General features: G+C 42.7%; 1 protein-coding gene and 1 long non-coding RNA gene across 3 annotated transcripts; one reads left to right on the forward strand and one right to left on the reverse strand.

Annotated features, from left to right (window-relative positions):
- Positions 1 to 12,258: 12,258 nt before the first annotated feature.
- Positions 12,259 to 21,686, reverse strand: LOC112961015 (dual specificity protein phosphatase 13-like). The gene is made up of 3 exons (XM_026055806.1): positions 21,496 to 21,686; positions 20,587 to 20,807; positions 12,259 to 12,473 (listed from the first exon to the last, which is right to left on the reverse strand). Exons 1-3 carry the CDS (start codon positions 21,684 to 21,686, stop codon positions 12,259 to 12,261), a joined length of 627 nt encoding a protein of 208 aa, XP_025911591.1.
- LOC112961043 lies at positions 13,455 to 20,528 on the forward strand. 2 transcript variants are annotated; one of them, XR_003251928.1, is made up of 3 exons: positions 13,455 to 13,550; positions 15,471 to 15,541; positions 20,401 to 20,528. It is a non-coding gene; the product is annotated as an uncharacterized LOC112961043 (long non-coding RNA). The 2 variants fall into 2 exon arrangements; XR_003251927.1 differs by lacking the exon at positions 20,401 to 20,528 and adding an exon at positions 15,730 to 15,848.
- Positions 21,687 to 25,898: the final 4,212 nt, after the last annotated feature.

Consider the following 25,898-nt stretch of genomic DNA (forward strand, 5'->3'; position numbering starts at 1 on the left):
AGAACGAGAGATCCTCTCTAGTACAGCAAGTACTGAGAAATGAATGAGTTTGGCTGGCGCGTACATCAAAGGTCTTCACTTGTAATTTGCTTAAGAGATTAAAAATGAAATATGAGGGAATTACTGAGGAAGAGCAAGCTGGTGTTTTTTTCCCCCCTTACAGCAGGAAAGAAGAACAATTGAGCATCTATTCTGGCTGAAAGCGATTACTGAGAAGCTTCCTGACAACCTTGAGCAAAACAACAGTTGCATCTTAGTTTCACTGACATCAAATAAGCATTTGATTTACTGAGACCCAATTGGACCTGCCCAGTGCCAAGGATGGGTGTCTTTGAGATACAAACACACTTGATAAAGCTCTTCTTTACAGAACCACAATCTCTAAAGCAATGTATTGCCAGACCATGAAATGTGCTGTGCATTTTAGCTAGCAGAAATATTTTACTTCAGAAATAAATGAAAAAAACCTAGTGACAAATATTTGAAGATTGCTAATAGTTCCCCTTCTAGTCAAACATGATTTTTACTGAGGTTGTTCAAGAGACCGGGACACCACTAGGGAGGAGGCAGTGTTGTCTAGTGATTAGGCCATGGTTGGACTGGGAGATGTGAAGGCTTGACAACGTATGTGATCTTTTGGGACAAAACTGACTATGAATGCATTTAAGTTGGAAATGAGAAGGCTTCTAACAGAGGGAGAAGTGGCTTCCTGGAACAGCTTCCAGTGGGAGTGCAGAGTGTGAGAAACCCTTGTTTTAGGGTTTTGAAGAAAAATTGTGATAATTTTTGAAAGGGATCCAGAGATGTTGGCAGATGTCTAGGCCCAGTAAGTCTCCCCATCCCATGACCCTTGCTGTCGCCAAGTCAGAATGACTCAGAGATGCTGAACTGAGATCAGATACCTTTAAAAAGTCTGGCCTTTTTTGAAGCTAATAGAGGAACTGCTGGGTGTAAGATGCTGACTGCAGATAATTTCCCTGTTTACCTCTGGCAGACCTTTCTTTGATGGTGTAAAACTTGCTGACTATATATCCAGCACATGGTTTACCGGGCTGGGAGGGTACCAGAAGCTATAGCCACTCCCCACCCCCTCTTAACTACACAACCTATTACTTAGTCTGTTTGGTCCTCATCTTTTAGTTTGGGATCATACCTGCTCTTTTATGTTCAGAACTGGGTAGCGTTAAAGATTCCTGCTGTAACTTCATTGTATATGGGGTAGAAGATCATCAGTCTAGCTCATTTGTTGTTGTATGTCACTGAGGCACAAGATAGGAGGGTAACAAATGAGTGCGTTTGTTTCCTAGGCAGAGTTAATCAGCTGCATTTATGCACTGAACCTTGCTGCTCTTAATTCTTATGCAATGTTAAAATATTCATTTTTGTGAAACCAGACAGTTTTTCCCATAACTTTCAGCCTGTCCACATAAACACACTAGCACGGAGGATTTTAGGGAAAGTCTTTAGCTTGACACGTTCCTCTTCCATTAAGACTACAAAGCACCTGTATTTCTCCAAAAATCCATTTAACACATTTTATTCCAGCTGTTACAGATGCTGATTTCAGTTTGAATTATGACTTCAATCCCCTGAATTTTCATCATTTACAGAGAGTGAAGTGACAACCAATTGTTTTAAAAGAACATTTGTGTAGAGGGTTTTCATGTGAATTACAACTTCTGAGTGTCACAGCAGCCCTGACAAAACTGGCTTGTGCCAGATGATAAGATCATGCAGAGAGGTTTAAGAAACTTCCCTGATGCCAGAAAAGGCAGGGGAATAGCACTGGAAGTCAGGAGTACCAGCCTGAGAAGTAAAATTCCTTGAAAGCTGGAAGGATAGGATAGTGAGAGGATTCAAAAATGTTTCCAGGAAAACTGGGCTTGGGGCTGAGATGCACAACAGAATTTTTTTTAAGAAAATGGAACTATCAGCAGGAGTTACTGCCTACTGCAATTTTAGTTCATTTACTTTTAAAAAAGTAATATGTAGAAACAGTGCATAAAACTACTGCTAAGCATATTTATGAAATAACTTACATTTTTCAATGATGATGAATAAGCTTAGTGTTAGAAAACTATGCTGCACACCAGAGATACAGAAGTACAGGTTTTACTTCTTGACTTATTCATTTAAAAAAGGGAGGGAGGCAACCCTAAAAGAAGACAAAGTTGGAAGTAGAATATATCAAATATTTTTTCCTTGGAAACAAAAAGGAAGATTACATCACAGGGTTCAAGACTATAAATAGAAACCTAATAGTATAGATGCAGGAGAAATTCTTGTTCCTAGAAGAGAAACTTAGAAATGAACGTGACCTCTCTTTAGACACTGCTGTCACAACATAGTCAACCAACCTGATCTTGAGGACCAAGAGTGAATTTAGGTTAGGGTTCATGACAGTCTTCTCTCAATTAGCTGCCCAAAGATTTAGTTTGGGGAAATGGTTTGGTTGGTGAGAAGAGGTCCATTTTTCACACACACTTATAAATACAGTCAGTGTCTCCAGAGTCCTGCTATGTTGCTGTGGCAGAAATTACTAAAAGTCTTCAGCTCGGCGTTCTAAATGCTTCAGATGGTTGTGACAGGGCAGTGAAAACCTCAAGACATTTTTATTGTCATGAAGCAGGACCTGCAYTGGAGCATCGGCACTTTCTGGAGTTGTTGGCTGGGCAGGAGTTTGGACCTTTGCACAAAAGGAGTTTCTGCTCACGGGGCTGCCTCAGGAGTGTCCCTCCTCCTGCCGTTCCTGTAACGCCCTGCATGGGCCTTGCCTCTCCTCAGCCACCGAGCAGTTTGGGGAGCCTCAGGTCAAAGCCATCAGCTGCTCCTACCTTAGCGATGCAACTGTTGTGGTCGGGGCCAAAGTATCTGTCAGACCCCGTGGTGGTGAGCAGTGGTGTCCAAGAAAGGTTTTACACAGAAGGAAAGCACAGAGGGATGGTGAATTGGCATGCACAGGATTTCCTGCCTGTCCAAGCCTTCTGTAAGCTCTTACCTGGCTGTGCCTTAGGGCCCATCTCTTGTATCCTGCTTATATTAAGCATGGATTGCAAGTGTTTTCTATTTCTGAATTATGTTTCTTGATGCTGTGGAATATTTGTGCTGTTAGTTACAAAAACAATGATGTTGTCATTGTTACAAATGAGATCCTTTGGACTATGCAGTGGTTCATCTTATAACCTTTACTTCTATGTGACATGTCACTGTCTCCCTGCTTTACAGCAGAACTCTCATCTGTGAGTGCATCCTCGCAGTATATGGCGCTGCTGAGAAGATAGCTTCAAAATCAGGCAATTTACACATCATCTTATGGGCTAACGTAGCTAAATCTTCTTTTAAAGACTGAAGCCTTGCATAAATTGTATTATTATATGGTCCTTCCAGATGTAAAAAAATTGATTTGTTATGGCTCTGTTTGTAAATGATTCCTTTCAAATTGAGAAACACATTTGTTCCATCAGTTTGTATGCGATAACACAGGGCCCGGTCAAATTTCCACTTTCTGGTGGGAATCGTCTTAGTTTGACCAGCAATCTCAGTGTGACTGGGAGTTCACAAGGGGCTATTCCTACCAAAACCTGACAGAGCAGGGCTGGGAGTTGCTGGTAAGTGATTTGTTAAATGTCCCAATGTCATGGATGTTGCTGATGCTGTAATATATATGTGTATGTATACATCCTTCCCCAGCTCTGCTCGTTTTCAGCAGCATGTGCTTCCAGCTGCTTCAGCCCTAGAACATGTCTGTGGTGTACCAGGTGGAAGTGCTCTAGCGCTTGTGGGTTTTTTGTGTCTCATAATACAGCACGCAATCTTAAATCTACCAGAGAATCTCAGCTTGCCTTGGTGGGGGCAGGGGGAGAAATGTAAGATTATTGCCCCTGTCAAGAAAATAATGAAAACATAGAACCTTAAGATTAATAATAATAATAAATCCCATGACTTATAAAGACAGTCTCGATATGGGAAAGGGTGGGGCCTGACCCAGGAGTTCTGAACATCTGGGGTTGGCAGAAATGCAATTCTTGCTTAGGCAGCAAAACGAGTGATTTGTATGCATGTCTGAGTCTAGCCGTGATTTTAGATCCAAGGTTGCTATTGCCATAATAGACTTTAAGATCCCAGGTCCGTAAGTGTTTAGTGCTAAGGGAAATCTGGATAAGATGTGAATCTTGTAGTTTGCGTCAATCTTCAGTTTAATCCTGTGGTTTAATTTGAAAGAATTGTAAGGAATTTGGCATGCTTCTTAAGGACTGGTTTCATGGGAAAAGTTGTTTGGGGAGGAAGATCTTAATGTATGTTTTCTTGCTATGAAGGTACTTTCTTTAATTTGCTTTGGTTTGCAATCTCTCACCTCTGTGAGCAATTGTACCTGCACAGTTTGCTCTTTCTTCAAAATATCTGCTCCACTTTGAGAGCTGATAATCCATGGTGTGGTTCTGCCATTGTAATCAAAGCACGCCAGAAGCTCTCTTGCAGTGTTTTGCATGGGATAGGGACTGCACTACTGGCATATACAGAATTTATAGACTCTCATGATTTTTGTCCAAGTAACCCATAATTTATTCATTTATTTATTAGCAAGCAGGCATTTCTGAGCGCTAGGATGACTGTTGTGAGCGTGACTAGAATGGTCAAGATGTATTAGTGTTCATCTGTTCAAGTGCTTTTGGGTGACTTACCAGACAGACTGTTATTGCCCTGATACTTTACATCTGGCCGAAAGGATTTGAAACAGCAGAGATGCCAGTAAGTAGGCAACCTATGTTTGTGATGATTAGCAGGATGTGTTAGGAAGTGGGGGACTTCCTGGAGGTCATAGTGAACTTGGAATCAGGTTGTAACTAGCAGAGGCATAACTGGGTCTAAACTAGTTATTTTCTTTTCCACAAACAATGACAGTAGGAAAAGACAACAGGTAAATCAAAGAATTGTGTGAGCTGATGAAAAGCAACTTAGACTGGAAAAAAAAATCTAAATTTGCTTTTCTGTTACTGCATTCTCCCAAGCACACTCTTCCTCCCTAAAAAGCAACAGCTATTTTGCCTGGTCAGATGACCTTTAGGAATTAAAGCTACTCTATTAGACTAACGTGCATGCCAGAACTGTTTTCCTCAGTAGTTTTCATTTCTTGTTATATGGCGTCTCTTTTGATTCACTAAAGTACGTAGCAAATGAAAAAGATGGTCAGTCTAATTTTTTAATCAGTTGTGCTTTCCAGTTGGGGATCAGCTAATTACATACAGACAATTAACATTTCCATCTGAGAAATGTGTTGCATAGCCTTCAAACGTGCAGTGCTTACAAGGCTCAGTTTTCCCTGGGAGAGCTGAGGAGGAGGAGGAGGGAGGAAGCGGCATGGAGGACAGCAGACTCCCCCTTGGCTGCCGCTGACCTGACAAAGTACACGTGCCTGCTCCCGCAAGCCAGGAACAGCTGCACAGTCTCTCCCCATCAACAGAGCGCTGCTTGGCACGTGATGGTGCTGCTTCACGGTTAGAGATTTTCTCCTGCAAAACTCTTGGCAAGGCAATGTTTTCTGGATATTTTTTCTTGAAATCAACTTGAACACCATTGGTCATTTGGGGAGCAAACCCTTTAGGAATGGTCCCTGCATGGGCGACCTGACTAAATCACAGGTACTGCTACCTCCAGGCATGGTCATAGCTACTAAAATTGTGCAGCTGAATGATAGTTATGCCTGCATGCACAGAGTTAGAAATGCAAGTCAATGAATAGAGCAGAGAGTGCAAAGTAAATTAAATTATCCAAATTTCCTTAGTTTCAATAGTCTTTGGTAAAATGCTGTTTTCTTCTTGTGAGAATGGCTAAGAACAGTGTCTTTAAGTCTAGCCCTGGGATCCTGCTGTGTCTCTCTTGTGAATGAGTAATGAAAAGTGGCCATTCATTGCTGAATGATTATTTTTCCCCTTCAATGGAGGGAGAGGGGGCAGAAACCTCCCAAATCCAAGTCTTCTATGAGTCCAGCAGACTAAATGCATCAGGAAACCTCTGGAGGGAAATAAAAAGTTATGAATGGAGAATAAAATATTGGTAGAGCAAAAGGGCTGTTGTGTATAAAGAGCAGATGGGAAAATGTTGAGTTTGAAGTTTAAAAGACAAGGATCTGATTCTCATTCAATTGAGCAGGGGGAAGTGGTTTGGATTTCCTTTCCTTGGAGGTTGGCTCCATTTGATGAATTGTCGAGATGTGCTATAAATGTTTAAGACTTATAGGAGAGGCTCCAAGTAATACTAATGAGCAGCTAAAAATAGATATGATAGGAGRATATAAACTGACAAACAACATCTAGCATAACAATGACTTCATAATCATGCAACTGTTGCCAACTGGGGATGGGAGACATGGCATGAAAATGAGCTTTTGTTTTTCACATCTGAAAGTTAAAGGAGTCAGAGTGGAAACAGATGTTCTCTGAAACAATGTGTCAGAATAATTCTAGTAACAGCCAATTGTCACCAGAGCTGAGCAAATAATTCCTAGCTAGCTGGTTGCTGGTTGACATTTTTCCAATGATGGGTGGGTTTGGGGTCCCTTCCCATCATAGAGGTTTTTTTAAAATATCGATATTTCTCATTTTTACCATTCTGTGCCTTTCAATAGGTTTTCTAAAGGTTTCTTGAGGTTTTCTAAAAATTGTTGATCTTCCAAAAGCAATCTTAAAGGATTTGGACAATCATTTTGTTTGTAAATTTTTCTGACTAGCTCATTGATGATATTTAATACTAGACACTTCAGATGCTTTGTTTTCATAGAATGGGACATGTGGGCCATCTACTACTGTTCAGAAAGGTTTTATGCTAAGAATGATCACAAGGGCAGGTCTTGTGTCCTACTAAGCAACAAAGGCAGAATTTGGCTTTCATATTCAGGCTGTCTCTGCTGAATACTTACAAAAGAGAGACACTGAAGTCAATTAGTGATACATGGACAACTTGAGGGATCAATGTTCCTCTGTGCCAGTCTTGATCTCGGTCCATGCTGGGTGCCTGCTGGGATGCACTGGAAAATCTTTGCGGTCATGAGGATGATTGGCAACAAACAGGATCACATTGCAGCAAATGGAAGACTCTATCCATTGATGATTGGTGTTTTGTATTAGAGGAGGCTCTGCTCACATCTTAGGGGAAGTGGACAGATCAGCTCCTCAGAAATGTTAGCTGAATCTTAGACCTACTTCTGAAGTTTAATAACTGATATTTTTGTAAGCTGGCTGGATTTTTGCTATGCAGATTTTTTTATTTGTACTATGAAAATATTTTTATTTGCAATATTTCCCTTGAGAAAATTTTGTCTTCTGGGTAACTTCCCTGAGAGTGGTTTTGAAACTTAGATTAAGGGGGATAGGGCATCTTAATTTGCAGTCCTCATATGCCAAGTTAGCTTTAAACAGTATTAAACAGATTTTACTTTTTCTGATGCTATTTTCTTGCTGACTTGCTATCTTCTTGTTGTCTGAAAAAGGGAAAGAGCCATGCAGGTGTACTCAAGGGTTTGATAAAAGACAACGTGAGCTTCACTGTAACCTTAGTGATCAAATGAGAAAGCACAAGCAAAACATATGGGACATCACGTGGCAACATCATGGAAGTTGCTCTGTGGTGGACAATGGCTACTGGCAAAGAAACAAGAAGAAGGAGGATGATTTTAGAGCATGAGACAAGAATGAGGTGGCTTGAACAGCCAGAACTGGATGATAGAGCATGAAGATGATGGGAGACTGAGACAGAAGCAGGAGGAGGAGAGACAGAGCCAGACCCTCTGTTAACGTCACTGGGTATTTTTAGGAGCACTTCCTAAAAGTGTTCCCTGTATGTAGACAGGCAAGGTTCCAGGGGATGGCACTGAGGGGGAGCAATATTATTCAATGATTCTTGTACCACAAATAGTGCATTGCAAAGAGCAAATTGTCTGACTTCATTAGAATTGCATCCTTCTGCAACAGATGGGGGTCTGGTTTCTAAGCAGAATAGCCATAGCCTAAAGAAAACCTAAATGTTGAAAGCCTTGTAGGCTATAGATTTCTGCTTGACTTGGGTTGTGAAGCTGCATATAATCTTCTAACCAAAAAGTATCAAGAAAATTTGCAAAGCACAAAGCTATTCTGGAGTATGCCCCTCTCCACAGAAATGCATGGCTCAGCCTTATTATTGGGAATGAAAACCAGCAAGAGGAGAAATAACAGCTAGCAAGTGGATTCGACAGTGCTTTGAAAATCTGGAGGACAGCTGGGAGCTGGGCAGACCTGAGCCAGACATCAGTGTTAAACAGAAGAAGTCACCTGGTTCTGGCAGGCAGAGCTGAAGTTCAAGCAGAAGTGGGAGCCACTGGTTAAATCAGAACAATACAGCGTAATGTAAAAACAGGAGATTTGCTTATGAGACCAAGCCTGGCTCCATCCTTGCCCACAGGCACTGTGCGTTACTTTGGGCACTGTACCCAGCGTGCCTTCGTATGTGTACACCGAAGGCCGTGAACAAAACAGTTACCCTGGAATGTGGCCATTTTAGGCTGGTCCAGTGGCTTGTTATTCATCCCTTCATGCCCTAGAGGCTGACAAGTTTGTCTTGGGCATACTTAGCTTTTGAGCTTTGTGGTCTATTCTGGTCCCAATTCAGACTCTCTTTGTAAGAGAAAAAGGGCAAAAACTATGGCTCAGGAAGGTCCAATAGGAGGTTTGTCCCTGCTAATAGCAACCCCAAAACTATCTGTGCAAAGAGGAATGAATTAATGCACCTGCAACAAAATGGCTGATATGCTACTACTTCATGTGGTGTGTACCTGTGCAGTATCCTAGATGACATTTCTTTCCATGGGAAACCTGCCCTTGGCAGCAGCATCTTCTATGCAACTTGTTCCCTTGGCTCTTTGCAGAGCAGGTTTATGGTCCCACTTTTACAAATAAAGCCCTAAGTGCAAATCTGAAGGATAAATAATGCAGTGCAGACATGCTCACAGCAATATTCTCTGTATTTACCATTGCTGAAAGTCTGGGAGTAAGAGCTGGAGAAAGCAAGATATTTTAACTAAGAAAAATGCTCTCATGCTATTGTGCTGATTCTGGAGAGCAATACAGTGCTTTGCCCCAAACACCCTGCTGGAGCTTTTAGGTGAGCTCCTGGTGCCTTGTCCTTGAAATGGGGATAGGACTCCCTCCTTCATAGACATATTGTGTGAAAATACCACACTACCACAGAGCTGGAGTAGCTGCTGGATAAGCACTCAGAATGGATAAATGCTCATAAAGAAACCTCAGCATTAGCGCTGCACTGGGTAGGAGGTAGGCATGAAGAAGGTGATGGCATAAACCTGAATCTGCCTGTTAATATGCCTGAATCTGCCACTTTGATCACCTCCCCCTGCCTGCAGTTTCTACAGTCGGTGTTTCCTGCAGGTAATATTTAGCAAGTGTGATTATAGCTGGCACTGCAGAGGAAGTACACCTGCAGTAGAGTAAGTGAGGCTTTATTCTGCCTGACTCATAATCAGCAAAAYTGACAGCTGTGCTCCAGGATCCAACTCCTCGTTGTTAGCAGGAATGGCTGCGGTGGAAGGAAGCTATCCCTTGTTTCTCAGGTTGAGTTGGCAGCTTGCAAAGAGCCAGCAGTTCTGGATCTGGAAATTGTATATATAATTACAATTATATACCTATACCTGGAACCACCTCCAACATTGCTTTTATTTTCTTTGTTTTTTAATTCCATCCATAGTTTTAAGAGACTCCTGTTTAACTAAGCACAGTGGCAACAAGCCACCAGGGTGTGCAACACGTGTAGGTCAGAGATTACAATTTTATTTCATTGTCAGCAACTACTGAGCCTGCACCTGTGCCCCTGCCATGTGCTTGAGGCAGCCTCCATGCTGCTGCACCCCTTGCTGTAGTTACATATTTGAGGAAAATGTGATGGTGGGCTCAGGTACTGTCATCCGATGGAGGGTGGAGAAGCTGTAAGGAGATGGAGGGGGGGGAACCTGCCTCCTGCTGTCTGAACTTCACAGCAACGCAGAGCCCTGGAAACAGCCCAAGCCCTTCTAGAAAGGGAAACAAGGATGCCCTGAGGATGGAAAAGTTCTCCCTCAGCTACTTTATTGCCTTTGGTTCGGTTTTTCGGCCTCCTGTTCTTCACTGTGTTTTTCAGACAGAAGAGTATGCTTCTGCTATAGACCTGTAACAGATGCATCCGGCCATGCCTTGGACTGCGGCTCCCAGTCTTGCTCTACCAGTGTCCTGGCTCCCCCGGCGGGCTGCAAGTCCAGCCAGGTACTGCTCCCAGGTGTGAGCCATGCAGGGTGAGGGCAGCTACAGCTGTCCCTGGCCAGCTGGTCCTGCAATGGTTAACAGGCCTCAGCTGGGGCAAATTTAGGTTCAGTCACTTTGAGAACTTGTTCATTTTAAATTCCACCCTGCAATCACAGATGTTCCCAGGTGTGGAACTTGCCGGGAATTATTACCTGTTCTGACAGCCTCAGTGCGCTGAGATTTTGGACCAGGGTTTTTCATATGTCCCTTGTGCTTTAATACAGTGCCATTTGGCTTGGCATATGCTGAGTTACAGTGAGTTCAAGGGAGTGCTTAATAAGGCAGCTGAAAAGACTACTCACAAAGCAGCTTCAGTATGGCCTGCAATAATAAAAGATCCCCACACAGACCCATCTAAAGGAGACCCAATGCCAGGAGTGGTTCAGCTGCCATGCTCATGGAAATCTAATCTCCTTGCTGTGGCAGCCAGTAAGGAGCCTGTGAAAGCTATAACTTGACTGATTTTTTTCCATCATTAGCCGTGACCTCCCTTCTGGCCACTTACTCCAGTCCCAAAGGATGGGACTCTTTCTGGAGGCAAGACCCATCTCTGTTCCCTCAGAGGAAATTACTCTGTAGCATTGCTTGCTTTTCAATTATTATTCTTATGAAAGTGGAAACACCACCTGAGTTTCTCTGTAGGCTCTACAGGGAAATCATGTTTCCATATTGCATTATGAGAAATGCAGTGGAAATGTGCTGTGCTCAGTTAATTTTTTTAATGTATTGAGGCAAAAAACTTCAGAATGAGTATGTTTCTCTCTCTTTCTGTTCAACATCCACAGTGCTATAAATACAAACTGCATGGTACTTTCAGAACTGCAAGCCTTTAAGACCTCTCAAGGGAAAACATCACACCAAATTAATCTGCCGTCAAGTGGAAATTCTATATTGTTTGCATTTGCCAGTGTTCTGTATGTGGCTGTAATCGCACTGAAGCAAGTATCTGCTTTGAGTTCTTCACAAGATTAAATGTGGCCAATTGGGCGTAAAAGAGTAATCGAAGTGCATAGCTGCTGCTTTGGATTTGTTAGAGGTATTGCTCATTTTTGCTTTGACACGGTGACACTGGATTCTGGCTTTCCTTCATAACAGGGAAATTTAGGGAATGTGATTCTGAGTGCTGGACTGCAAGCCCAGAGCAGGACATTCCTGTCTGGCATCGTGACCACTATGCGGTGCACTGGTGAGCAGTTTGCTCCGGGTGTGCCCTTTGCCTTGCCCAAACACCAGGGACAACTTATTTCCCTCTGAATAGCACAGTAAGGCTATCGATAGCTGTGTCCCAGGGTGCAGCATCTGCCTGGGCTCTCCAGTATCAGCTCCTGAGCATTTCATGATCTTTTCAAGGTTCTGAGTGTTTGCTGTGGTTTTGAAGCTGAAAGGACATGTGTAGGTCCCTCACAGTGACAGCCTCCATGGCTTGTAATGGAGAGAGCACAACATCCTGCACTGGTGTTACCATGTCTGACTAAAGGAGCATATCTACCTACAAAACCTGAAGTCTCGCCTTGTGCCAGCTGGATGGGAAATGTTAAAGCTTGCTTTAAAACCTCCCAGTTTCTTTTCCTTTTTACTAGTTTAGCTGTTTTCCCTCTTGCCATATAAATGCAATTATAAGTAAATAAAAAGTCTTTCCTCCAGTTGACTGTGCTACTTTTTAATTCTGCATGAGAACCCAACTGCTCCCTATGCCCTGCACAGCAGGTAGTTAAAGAAACAGGCCCAGGTGGGTAAAGCTGCAACTTTGAATTTTTCTTTATTTCTTTTTCCTTCAATTAGTGAACTTGTCCAAAACATACATACCAAGCTTCTACCCAGCTTGCTCATACACACCCATTTCCAGAGGAGTTTCTCAGTGCAACTACAAAACAGTCCAGATTCAGCCTCCTCATGCTCTCCCAGTCTGGTAGCAGAGGGCATCCCCCCTCTCCAGCTAGAAGACCTTTGCTCCTCTGCGTTTCTCCCTTCCTAACCGGAGGTCTAACTCCCAAAGCTGCTTGAGGAAGCCAGAGTTGGGGCAGATCCCTCTGTGTGAGCGCACAGTCCGAATGGCATCAGCAAGGGACATCTCTTCGCAGATCATTAAGAAAGCAAGGACAAGAGTTGCTGAGCGACTGATCCCCATTGCACAGTGAACTAGTACTTTGCCTGGAAAAAGGAGGGGGGGGGAGAGAGAGAGAGAGAGAGGGAGGGAGGGAGGGAGAGGTGCAATTACACTAGGATGTGTAGCCAACTGGTGGGGTTCACCACACCAGAGCAAAGGGGGAAATAGTGCTGATAGTTGGGGCTGTCTAAGCAAGTGCTTTAAGGCTGTGAGAGCAGACAGGGTGCAGTGCTGGTTGGGGACAGAAAGCTCAAATTCTCTTCTAGGATCTGTGACTCACTGTGTGATTTTTGGGCTTAGCCCTAAGCCCGATGGCACACAGGTAGCAGAGAAAAAGCGTAAAGAGCTGCACAGTCTGCTTGCAGGGGCAGACTTCAGGTTAAAGCAAACTGTGGGCAGCACCATGGGCAGCACAACAGCCCAGGGTTTCGTCTGGCCCTCATGCCCTAGTCATGTCTAGCCTGGCATGCCCCGATATCCCTGTTTGCCCACCTGTAGCTATGGGAGTGATGCAGTTGCTAGCAAAGGGTGGGCAGTGGGTGAAGCTTCTAGCGTTCATGTTTGAATGCAGGAAGGTCCTGCTACGAGAAGCAGCCTTGGTAGGTTGTCATCTTCCCTTCTTTGTTAGGTGACCACTTGAAAAATGGTTTGTTAATTATCTTGAGTTCCCCAGAGATTTGAATATGAGTTGCGCTGCTTCACTAAGAGCAATGTTGTGAGTCCTTCCATGTGCCCTAAGCAAGCCGCAGACTTGCTTCTCAGGATACAAGACCTTCTCAGGATGCAAGAGCACAGCTCTCCTCCTCCCTCTTTCCCTCTGCTCTGCTTTTGGTTTCTCTGCTGTAATCACTGACAGAAGCAGCTAGAGAAAGGCAATTCTGTATCATGACAACTTTCCAGGTTTCTATAACGTGTCTTTGACCCATGCTAGAAAGAGATAAATGTCTTTTTGAATGGTTTTATGTGAAATTAAAGGAAATCTTGTCAAAAGGATTGCTTTCAGATGGAAAAATTCAAGTTTGTAATCTTCTCCCACWGGACGTGACCAAAGAATGCATTCTGGAACTTGAAAACCTACATCCTGTGAATATTGCAAAAATGCTTCAACTTTCAYAAAAATGGTATGTTTTGATGAGGAAATTTTTAATAAAAAAATGTTCTGGCATTGTACTTAATTACAACCATGCCTGAGAACTTTCGACTTCTCTTGTCCTTTGCTGCTGTCAGATCTGGTCTTTTCAGAGAGACCATGGCTCAGCAATTGGGCATTATTAAAGTGATTAGAATCAGATTTGAACTTTTGACCATCTCATGAACAGCTCTGTATCCCATTAAGGCAGCTGAAAAGATGCTGTATCTTTAGTATGAAAATTTCACAAAACTTCTTTTTCACTGTAAGGCACAAGTTTGAAAGTAAATATTTTCTGCGTTTTAAAAATCTTAATTTTTTTAGGTTGTCGTATTTGTAGTCTTCTGTCTTCTAGCCATATAGCTCTCCAAAATGCAATTTAACAGTACATTTTACATCCAGAAAAAGATGAAAAACAGCAAAAAGGTTGCTTTTTTTTTTGGAGATAGGATAAAATATCTCAGTTGCTGCTTCTCTGTAAAACGTAAGGATGGGTAGAAAGAATGGCCAGGTATCTTTAGAGCTTTTCAGTGGAAGTTGCTTGTTTTGTTTGTGCTTACAGCATTTTAATTTCTCTATTACCAGGGATAAAGACAAAAATAGCCTTGTTGGATGATGATGCTAAATCCAGCCCAAAACCTCTGACTGATTGCCCCTGTCTCCCTGGGTGTTAATTCCGGGTACTTTGTGCGCAGCTTTTCATCTTAAATCCTGCTTTGTTTGTGACAGAGTATTTATTTAGCAACTGTTCCCATTCTGACTAATGATGATCACATAGCCACATGCTCCGAGTGAGCGAGTGAGCAAGCAAGCATGTGCTGTAAAAACCTGCCATGGCCAGCAGGGTCGGGGAAGTGTTGAATCCCACAGTGTATGTGACACAGCCACCTTTCATTATCCCGGCATGAGAAACCTGAGCTCAGCCCTAAAGATAGACATGTCTTCAGCAGAAATAACGGGACAAATATAGTCTCCAAGGAAGCAGCAAAACCAGCTCTGGTGACAGCTGACATGGACTGGGCATTGAAACTTTGGGGGAAAGAAGAGGKTTTTTTTAATGTAATGTCAATTTAGCAAAATTCAAGGATCAAGGGATTTCTATTTGTGTTTTCCCCTTCAGACATAGCTTTAGGAGGTTTATTGAGACACCTGATGTCACTATTCAAGTTGGATTTATATCTAGCTGTCAGTCTCTTTGGACTCAATGGAAATTCTTGAAGTACTACTTTGTGTGGGAATGAGGAGAAATGCTCTGCACTCCTGCTAAAAGATAATGCTAATTTGAATTTTCACTAGGCTTTATTTTCAGTGTGCAGCACTACCATTAGTCTTCACAGCAACCTTGTGGGATGGGTGTATGCTGAATTATCCTCTCCAGAGGAGGCACTACAGACCCAAATAACCCAGGTCTGACATGGTCAGAGAAACGTAAAGGAGTCAAGAGCACAACTCCTCTTTGAGAAATACTGGAGACAGGGCTAAGTCTCAAAGGCCTTTTGAAAATCCATGCTTTGCTAGTTTGCAGAAGGCCTAACTGCAAGATAGTGGCAGGGACTGGGAAAATTCAGACATTCACCCTGATGCGCTTCCCAGATAATAGAAACTAGCGAACAAGATGCTCTGAAAGATTTTCTTGAAACTAAAAACACTCTCTTTTCTTTGTCTGAAAATTTCTAAACTCACAGTACCCTACACCTAATAGGAAAAAGAAATTATATTGATGGTTTGAACTGTACTGGGAGGGGAAAAAAAAAGAGAGAGAGAGAGAGGTGTTGGGTTGGATTTGACTTTGAATCACTGAAGAGTTTGAAACTCAATCTAAACTGTTCCAGAAATTCAAGCGGACATGATGGTTGCTATTTTGAACCACATCTTCATAAAATGGTTCTTCACTCCATATTTTTTCACCCAGATGGAGTCTTCTGCCTTGGGAAATGCTCAGCCCCACCTGCAGTCTGGAAGCGAAGACCTAGCTATGTGCAGGTAAGGATGCTGCTGTTAAACATTGCCTAAGGTGCTTTTGTGGGGAACACAGAAAGCAGAGCAAATTCCAGGGTCCTGCTTYTACAGCCTCGTTCTCTACCATTTTATGTCTAACTCTGTCTCTGAGAGGAGGAGGTGAAGGGGCAATAAGACGACTGTCTTTTCTTTCCTGCTTCTCTGCATTTCAGAAGAGCCCTCCTAGATCAGCAACTAGATTTGGGTAGCATCTCAGCAAAAATCTGGACAAGTCCCAGTTATTGACCTTGGCTCTAATCTGTGGCTCCCTAATACACCTGTTCCCGCAAGGATGCAGGTATATTATCTCTTTTACCTTTGCAATATCTGTTCCACAATGTTAGTCTTTGTTTCACTAGGCACAGAGGTTATGATAAATACTGGTACTCTGACAGTAAAATGACTGTTTGTTGCAGATAAATCAGTCATGTGAAATGATTTAATTGATGTAAAATTGCTCTAATGAAAGCAGATTTGAATTTACTGTGTGATTATTTGTAGCAAACAAATTGAACGTTAAACTTGAGTCAGGAAACAAAAGCTGTGTTGCTATTTAGCTCTGTTTACAGGTTCAGACCCTTGTCTCTTAGCAGTTGCTGTAAATGGGTTAAGTGACAATCTGAACCCACGATGATATAATGCGCTTTGGGCTCTATTCAAATGCAGATGTGCCGACTGCAGTGTGCTCCATGACAGAAAGTCGCATAAGCCTCTTATGGGGCTGCAGCCGAGACGCAGCCGCCCCGGCAGCTCCTCCTGCCAGAGACTCCCTTGCGGCGCAGGGAAAACACCAGGGCGGCTGTCGGCCCGCAGCCTGCGAAAGCAGTGCTGGAAGCCCCTGTGGGAGCGTTCACTGCAGCAAGTACACGCTTCTGTCCAGCAATGTTCAGGGGGGTTGTGTCCGGATCTCCTGCGTATCAGCACCAATGCCACAAGCAGAAGTTCTCCAGCTCTGCCCTTCCCCCTGTTTGCTTCAACGTGTAGTCCAAAAAGAAGTTGGACCAATCCCACATTAGAGGGCCATGTTGCAACCTCCTCGCAGCGAGCGTGTAACAGGATCCCTTAGGAATGAGGAGGATTAACTGAGGAGAAGTGGGAGTGCTTAGCTTCTGGCATTATTAAATCTTGCAGTTCTTACTTGAAATGTTGCGCTGCACATCTCAAGCTACTCTTTGCAGAGGCAGACAATAACTGTCATCTGGCTGGGATTTGTGCAGAACAATAACACTTGGTTTTTAGCAATGGATTATGGATATTGTATCCAGCTCATGCCTGCTGTAACTCTACTGACATCAAAGGGTTTGCGCCAGGGATGAAGTTTGTACATTCAACTTCGTTGGCCAAGTTCAAGTTGGGGAATTCAATGTTGTTGAACAAATTAGCCATTAAAACACATAATATCTTATAGTCCTTTTGCTACTCATCATTAACTGAGCTAAATGTCCTGAACTAGCCCTTGCTTCCTTGCAGGATGGATTCAATTTGGCTTAAGACCAGGCACCAGATCCACCACCCGTGGTGAATGCCCCAGCTGCCCTAGCTCCATTGAATCCAGCAGCATTACACTGCTGACCAGGAGGAGATCTCAGCTGGGCCAGCAGGCCGCAGCAKTTTCCCAGCTCTTGTTGCATTTTAGCCACCATCCTATAGCCAGGTGCAGAGTCAATTGCCTAGTTCTGTATTTATTAGTTGTCTCTTTTCTCACAGCTGAAAACAGCAAGAAGCCAAAGGCRGGCTTTCGACTGTGGAGCGCCCCTTCTTCCCAGGCATCCCAGAACAGTTGAGGGCTGTCATCCGCAGGGGGAGTAGGAGGTCAAAGTGATGCGCATAATGCACCTATGGCAGAGTCAAGAGAGAGGATCCTTTTCTCCCTAGTGAAGCTTCTTTTATAACCAAAAAAACAACAACAAAAAGGAAAGAGGAAATTTGCTCCAGTGAAGTGTAAGAAGAGAAATGCCTTATGAGAGTGTTTACAATTTGACTAAGATAATGGGTGATTTTAATCTGACTGTTTTAAAAATGCTTGGAGATCAATAAATGGAGAAGCTCTCTACTTGCAAGTCTTTCTCTCTGTGTGGTGTTAGTCTGAGAGTTTCCATGGCCTCCTCTCACCTGTGTTGAGTTCGCTTTCCTTCTCTCTTTTACTAGATTTTTATCAAACCCTGCTCATTTGCACGTAGATTTAGCTGTGCTCTGGACGTAATGTCTGTGATAAAGAGGATGAAAGCAGTCATTCAGGGGGTGCGATGCAGTCATCTACCACTGCAGCTGGAACAGTAATAGTGGGCAGAAGCAAAGGGCAACCTGCCTAAAAGACAATAGTTCTCGATTAGGAGAATGTTAGTCCACACTCCCCCGCTTCCCTTTGCGCATGCTCTAGCATCTGGGTTTGAAGAAATGTTAATTGCATTAAAATAAATTCTCTGCATCACTGAAGACCTATTCTGCTCATTTAGGCGAGAAATCTGGAATAAATCTGTCCATGCTGTATTCTGGACTTCTTCTGGTGTTTTGCTTCAAGCATGATAGGAATAGCAGTTCTTACTTAATTCTAATGAATATTTGATTCATAGTTTTAAATATGTTTGTGCCTCATATAGTTTTAACTTTGACTTATCCTCCCAGGTGAACAAGATAATTTAATTCCATTAAAAAAAAAAAAGGAGATGTTGAAGTTGCTAGTAATAGTAAAACAGCAGTCTTCTTAAATGACTTGTCAATCAAACAGAAGTACCTCATTACAGCCTGAATTTAATATGAACAGGCCTCTTGTCACCTGGTATGATTTTTTGTTCGGCATCATTGCTTATAATAAATGCAGTTCTTTCTCATCTTCTAAATGATGTGAGTAAAAATCCCCTCTGTGTCTCATCCCTGTGCAGGTCATGGGTATTTAGCTGCTAAATTTTTGTAGCTCAGGAAATTATGCTTCTAGAACATCTTGTTTATATATTTCCAAACTGTTGCACTTTCCTTAAAATGATGAATGTCAGCAACAGCTGGACTGTATACGATTGAATTTCACCTTGTCTCCATTCCCAGAACCCCTGCTTCCATATGGAGTTCAATAAATCAGTATCTAAAGGCATAGGAGTAGGGATAAATATGCACTCTAGACATGATGAGTTCATTGTGTTCGCCTTGAGCCCTAACTTGTTCTGCATTCATAACTTTCAGTATTTGGGCATGCATCTTGTGAAACACTGGTTTTGTTTGCTTTTGTGGCCCCCATGATTCATCTGTTGTTTTCTGACTCTTGTGAATCAGTTTGGAATGTTTTTTTACTCCTTTTGCACACACTTGAAATGATTTTGTATTTTACCTTTCTCTGGAGCACCACCAATATTGACTTCAATTGTAAATAGCATATGCTGTAATAGATATGGGTGCAGATCCAAGTTCCCTAAATATGCTAGTGGTTCTGCAATCCAAACGCAACTCTCAGTTTCACAGAGGCAGATACTTTCTAACAAATCAAACCCTCCAAACAGCAGTAAACTCTGAGGTGTAGGTGTAAACTCTGCATGTAGCTGCGTGGTTTTCAATTACTCTATCCTTCTTCCCTAGCTTGTACAGTGTAGATCTGTAGAGGTGTAGATTGCATCTACCAGTTACATGTCATCAGACTGGGTAGTTACCGTTTTAAGACCCTTGCTGATATTAAAGCTCGCTATGCAAGCAAGCAAAACAGGCTGCTGAGTGCATAACTGTTCTCTGAATAAATCACTTGTTTTTTGCATGGGCACAGTGGAGACTTGTTCTTGTGAAGGTTTGTCATTAATATTCATGATCCCCCCACCAGCCCCAGGCCTCTGGCATTGCACCTGGACAATGTTAAGCAAGTCCAAGGATTTTGCGGGTTATCTTCCTATCCCAAGGTTATACCCTTTCTGGCAACAGCATGCCATCAGCTCCTGACTGCTGGTGTTGCTTAGGCTCTCTTCTACAGAACTGCTTCCTAGCAAGTTGTTCCCTATTCTGTGGTTGTAGGATCTCTACAGTTTTAGAATTATAGTTGATCCTTTTTCCCAAATATGATACTTGCACATGTGTCTTTATCCCATCCTAGCTTTTATTTTAAACTCCATCACTAATTTGGCAAGATCAGTTGTATGCAACTCCCAGGTCAGAGTGTCCATGCATGTAATAGAGGATACTTGCTATTCTGTTGTCTTTTGCTTACAGAGATGCTGAATAGCATGAGGTATAGGGAAAACCCCTCTGAAAGCCTGTTCAGTGCATCCTTCCCTGTTTCACCTTCAGAGAAAATCATCATCTTTTCAGTTATCTTTTAGATTTTCCTTCCTTCACATGCCAAATACAAAGAAGACATAACATGTGAATTGCAGGAAGCCTACAGAAGCGTGTGCTTTTTCAAAACAAGCAAACAAAAGCAAAAAGCACCAATGTCACACACTCCGCCCATGATGGTGGCAGACTTGCGTGCCCTAGCAGAGGCTGCTGTGACATATCACACCATGTGTGTTAGGAGCCATTTCAAGGGCTGTTGAGCACAGCCTGCCCAGTGCATTGGCAAAGATGTTGGGTAGCTTTTGCACTGGGATGGTTCAGGGTAACTGCACCCTTGCTCCTGTGCTCTGGGTCTGGCGCTCTGTCTCTGTTACGGACTGCAGCCCCGTCTCTCAAGCCCTGTCCTGTAGCAGAAGCCCTCAGGAATCTCTGCGCTAACCAGGTTGCTTCTGAACAGTCACCTCCGAAAAGAAGATGATGTAAGCCACACCAGAGGGCTAGAAATAGACTTCTAAAGCAGCGTGGCTTTATTTCTATCCTTTCCCGAACAGGGTAGCAATTTCAGTAACAAGCTACTTACTTTCTCTTTACAGCCTATGTTATCGGCTTCCCAGTCTCACCATGGGAGTTCAGGAGGCAGGTGTAACACTGCTTGGTTTGGGTATTTCCATTCCTACCCATATCTGCAGATGGTTGGCTTATGCTGAATACTCTTTGATAACTTGCCCTACTTGGTTCCTATGCAGAAGGTACGTAACATGCACAGATGGTCTAGTTACCTCTTGGAGACTTCAGTGCTGCTCTTATGTATCGAGCAACTGGGTAGAAGTAAATGCTGAGATCGAAGTTTGGGTTGTCCTCTGCTTCTATGCCGTAGTAATCCACAGGCAGGTCTTTGTAGAACTTCGGTCCAGTGTCGATATGAAATCGCCCAGCAGCAGCGTCCACAACATGGGAGATGCCCATTCGGCTCAGCTGTGCTTTGTCACGAGCTACATACCTGAAAGAAGAAAGGTGGGTTATATTCCCCTGCTACATTACAACACAGGGTAGAACAAGCTGCTGATGGTGCACCRTTTGTTAAAATGGCGTGAAGCAGTATTAGCTATTTTCTGACAGGTCAGCTGGGTTCAAAGTGGTCCACCAAAATGTTTCAAGACACACGTGGCTRTCTGTCTTGAAACAGAGGGTTTTTCCTCTCGACTGAAGGAAAATAAAAAGGTGGTGGTTATGATATTTCTGCACAAGTCAAGTGTCTTCTGGTTTGCTGTCTCACCAAGTCACCTCTGCTGAGTGTTCATCAGTGCGGGGGACTGATGTCATCTGGCAATATGAGAAGAAAAACAGGATGATCCTGTTTTACATAGTACCAATGTGCGTGCCTGCCACACTCATGTCATGGCCCCTGCCAGGTTGTAGCAACGTGGGACTCCTGTACTAGTGCAGGAGCAGAAATATCTCTTGGTCTCTTGGATGGAAATATCAGGATACTCAGGATGCCTTTTCTCTATGCTGTGGCATCCTAAGTGCACTTCAATCTTACTCAACAACTAGACTTACCATGAGGGGTCCCAAAATCAGCACCTAACTCTCGCTTTAAATAAAGGGTGGAGGTTTTGTGGGAGTAGGGGGAAGGGACCAAGGCTAAGAGTTGTGTTAAACACATTCAACCCTTCCCTCTCTCTTACAGATCTCCCACATAAAGGTTTGGCCAGACTTCGTCCACATGCCCAGTGGGATGTGTGCGTGTCCAGAGCAGATGCCGCAGCTCCTCCAGAGATGGTGTTTTGTAGCTGCTCTGGCTTCCTGTAGTCCGTCTTGAGGCACTTCTTATCTTGGGGCGCAGTAAGTCACCTCTGCAGAGTGAATCCCAAGCCATCCTGAAAGGGGGAGGGCAGATGTTCACCACCAGCTGGAGACATTTCTGAGGTCGCCCTCTCTTCTTCTCACCTTCCCTTACCCCCTCACAAAGTTCACGCACAATTACAGAAATAAGCTCTTTGGAGCAGAGATTGTCTTTGTGTTCTGTGTTTATATACTTTATAAAGTGTCCCAGTCTTTGATATGCTAGCACATGTGTTCTTCTGCTTTTGAATGGAAAGAGGTAATGCTATGGAAAATGTATTATAAAACCGTAGCTACTCCATGGGTATAGAAAACAGTTACTAGTTTTGTATGCTGAGCCTTTCCTTTATCCACGCAACCAGGAAATCAGGACTTGCTTATACATGCTTTATCTTAGTTGTCTTTTATAATTTGTTAAACAAACTGAGCTGAGTTGAATAGAATTGATCATAAAAAATTTTTTCACTGGTTAACTCTTAACTGTCAAGTTCAACAGGGAAAGCTCTGTAATGAGCATTTTGGTTCTTTCCAATAGTAGTTACCAGCCATACTTGCTGTCCTGATAAGAAATGTTCATGGCAGAAAGAATCTGCATGAGTAAGATATAGTGATTCCTGATGCCTTCTGTATAAGCATTTGTGTATTTTTTTTATAGGTTGTTTCATTTGCATTCCTCTTCTCTCTGTCCCCCTCCAACTATTACTCCATTTCTAATCTTGAACAGGATACTTTAATTACAAGGAGAAACACAGTTTTTCAGGCCTTGATTTCTTTCTGGAATTATTCAATTCCTATGTGGCACACTTCTTTTGAAATAGTGGCTCCTTCTGTTAGCTGTAGATGCATTTTAACTGTTGGGATGACTTTTGAGAAGAAGAGAATAGACACAATATATTTTTACTAGAGTTCTGTTTTTAAAAAATTGTTTTAAAAGTATTTTTGTGTTCTAAAAATTAGTCAAGTATCTGCATTATGGAGGTATTAAGAAGTCTGTCAACTCATGCAGCTCTAGACCAGATGCATCAGTCTATGGCATAGATAAAATTGTAGGCAATGATTCAAAATCTTGCTCTGCCACTGGCTGTGCTGAACGTGTTTCACTTAAGTGATTAGAGGAGGGGTGGTCTGTGGTGGTTTGTGTCCAGAAGAGCAAACCTGAAACCTCCCATCTATCTGCTGAGCAGCTCTGCCACTTAAAAATARGTTGTATTCATGTTCAAGGACCTCCATTTACAATTTCCTTCCAAACAACGTTAGCTGTGGTGAAACACTTTTCTGGTTTCCCATCAAGGCTCTGTCACTAGCACTAAATTCACATAAGGTGTAGTTTTATTCAAAAAAATTAACTTGGCATGTACAAGGACAGACAGAGAGTCTGAAGACTAACCTGCTTTGGGAGCTCTGAAGGGCTCTTATGCCCCATTGCACCTCTGTGTTAACTCATTGCTTTGTTGGAGAAGTTGGACTACTAAATCCCTGTTGACAGAAACGAAGGGGGGAGCAGTGACCGCTGTGTCAGTCAGTGCTAGATTCACTGAACACTGCCTAGAAGCCACCCTTCTGCTGCACACTTCAGGTGACTCATCTTGCCATCTGGCTGTTTATCAGGGCCCTTTATGTGGAGGGATTTTTTTCAGTACACCTCCTTCTGCCRCCTTCACAGGCATAGTTTTTTACTCTTGAAAACAGTAAATTTCCCCCAAATAATGATGTTCCCAGGATGGTCACGTATTGTTTGTATTACAAAGAGCTCCACTGTGGAATGCACTCCCCTCCCAAATGCACATATCTCCTTGAGTCTCAGTTTTTACTGTGAAAACAAAAGCAGATGTTCTTGCCCATTTCAGATGGCTTTATGCAAGAGGAGGAATGGAGGAATTCCCACACTGGAATGGACGTTCCCCATCAATTTTGATAGCTTCTTTGATGTTGGCCACCCCGATGCCAGGTACGTCAGAAGAGCCTCCATGCCTTCGGCACCAGTCATGACCCCGGCTGCAGCTGGGGATCTTGGACACCTGCGTGGTCTGTCTGATCCCACACAGGAAGCTGGCAGCAGACATAGAACTTGCATTTCCTGTGTCCTGGCCACAGGGCCATCTGCTATTTCATTAAATACTTCCAAGAATAAGCCTCCTCCAATCCTTCCCACCTCATAATATCTGCAGCAAATGTTCTCCTTTTTTTTGATGTATCCCATTCCTTGCAGTGTGGCTAATGACCACTCTAGGGCACTTCTCACTCCCTATAAAGTTGCTTTCAACTGTTTTGGTTTTGGTTTCTTATTTACTACTGCCTGTTATTCCTTCCTCTTTCCCTCTCCACTGTATAAATACTTTGATTTTCCTATTACCTAGCCTCAGAGGACTGAAGGCTGCTGTCAGTCTTGCTTTCCTAAGCGTCACGGGAATGGAGAATTAGAGGGCACTGTGAAAGAGCCCTGAGTAGCACTACGGTGTTCAGGCTGTCATTAAGATCGTGAAGGACAGGCTGCAACTCACTGTGCTTTTCAGGCCCATAATCCCATCCTTGTACCAACTGGGGCAAGAGCTCTGATGTATAGCAAACCTTAGGAAAAATGCTCTTTTGGTGATACTTTAAAAACTTGTCTTTCTAGAAGGGAACACAACCGTGCAGACTCAGCAAAAGGAGGTGGCATGCTTTGCTTGCTCTGTGGATATCAGAAGTTCTGGAATGATGATTTTCTTCGTAAGAGGGGCATGCTCTTTCAGAGTTATCCTAAGATGACTTGCAGCTTCTGCTCACATTAATTTTGTATTCTAGCTAAAGAATTTGCTCTTGTTGAAATACAGACGTGAAATCCTGAACTTGTGTACAAAACTTGTTCCCTCTGCAATCTGGGTCACATTTGTTCAACTGGAGAACAGAATAATTTCATGTAAACTCTATGTCCAATAAAAACTAAGGGCTAGGGTTCAAGTTTCAAATGTGAAATAATTGGAACTAACGGCCTGTGAATGATTCAGAAGTACAGAATTCTCTTTAGAACTATTCAACTAATATGTTAAATAATGAATACACTAAAAAAAAGGATAGCTTTCCATAGAAAATTTACACATAGAAAAACAAGGCAATTTTTTTCTGAATAAATGACTGCTCAATTCTAGCTTCACTCTAGCATTTTAACTCACTAAATTTATACATGCAAATGCCATTTACTGAAATGCACATTTTAAAAGAAAACAATGATATGAATAAAATCTTGTGTAATGTTTTGTAAGGAGCATGAATAGATTAAAACAAATTAGTATGAAAGGAAAATGATTATATGTAATAGTGTGGTTCTCCTTAATTTTAAAAATATATTTTAATGATTTTTAGCTTAATTCCTCTATATTCTTTTTTTGTAATGGATCTGCTTCTGTGATGTACGTTGTATGTAATGAGCAATACAATTTTAAAATGCCAGTTTCTGAATGATATTCATAGGAAATGTTTCTGATCCTTGCCCTACTGGATTTGTATCACGGTAATTATTCAACCACGTAGGAGAAATTTTACCATTATATTTAGATTAATTTTGAATTGGTTTGTACTACAACTGTAATTTTAGCTGAACTGTATAATAGAATTTCCTTAATTACCAGCAGCAGGAGAATTGCAATCAAAGAGGCTTATCACAGAGTAAAAGGTCATTCTGCTGATCTAGAGTGACCTTGAGTGTATAGCACAGGCTGTATATGTCACCAGGCAATGCCTATATCTATAACCCACTTTTTTGAAAAGTATTAGTGACTTTTCTGCAACAGGGCTAAGAAAAGAGCCAGTTTGATGGTTCATTATGCTAGGCAATGTGTATGGCATATGCTGGGAAGAAAGGAAAGTGGGCCTGTGAAAGGGTCACTGAGAACCTCTCCTTCCTGACTGTTCAGGTTTCCTCTCTGTGCAGCAGCAAATGCCCCTTGGGATTGTATGTACTGTGGATGCTTTGGCAGTTTTTCTGTTAATTCAGTGGCTACAGACTTCTCCATATCATAACTAGTGGCGCTCAGTGCCATGCTGAGGAGAGGGCCTTTAGAGGCAGATCCCTGGACAGGAATCTCAGTCCTTGGAAATGTGTGCCACTTTTTAGCCAATTTCTCCAGTGCCACAGAATTTAATGGGATAAGAACGGAATCAAAGGTCAGTGCAATCTGCCCACTTGACATTACATTGGCACAAGATCAAGCTGACAGGACTGTGTGAAGGCTGAGATAGGGGGACAGGAGACCCTGTGGCGTAATGC

Source organism: Apteryx rowi, unplaced genomic scaffold, assembly GCF_003343035.1.
Source record: "Apteryx rowi isolate R43461 unplaced genomic scaffold, aptRow1 scaffold_126, whole genome shotgun sequence".
Lineage (NCBI taxonomy): Eukaryota > Metazoa > Chordata > Aves > Apterygiformes > Apterygidae > Apteryx > Apteryx rowi.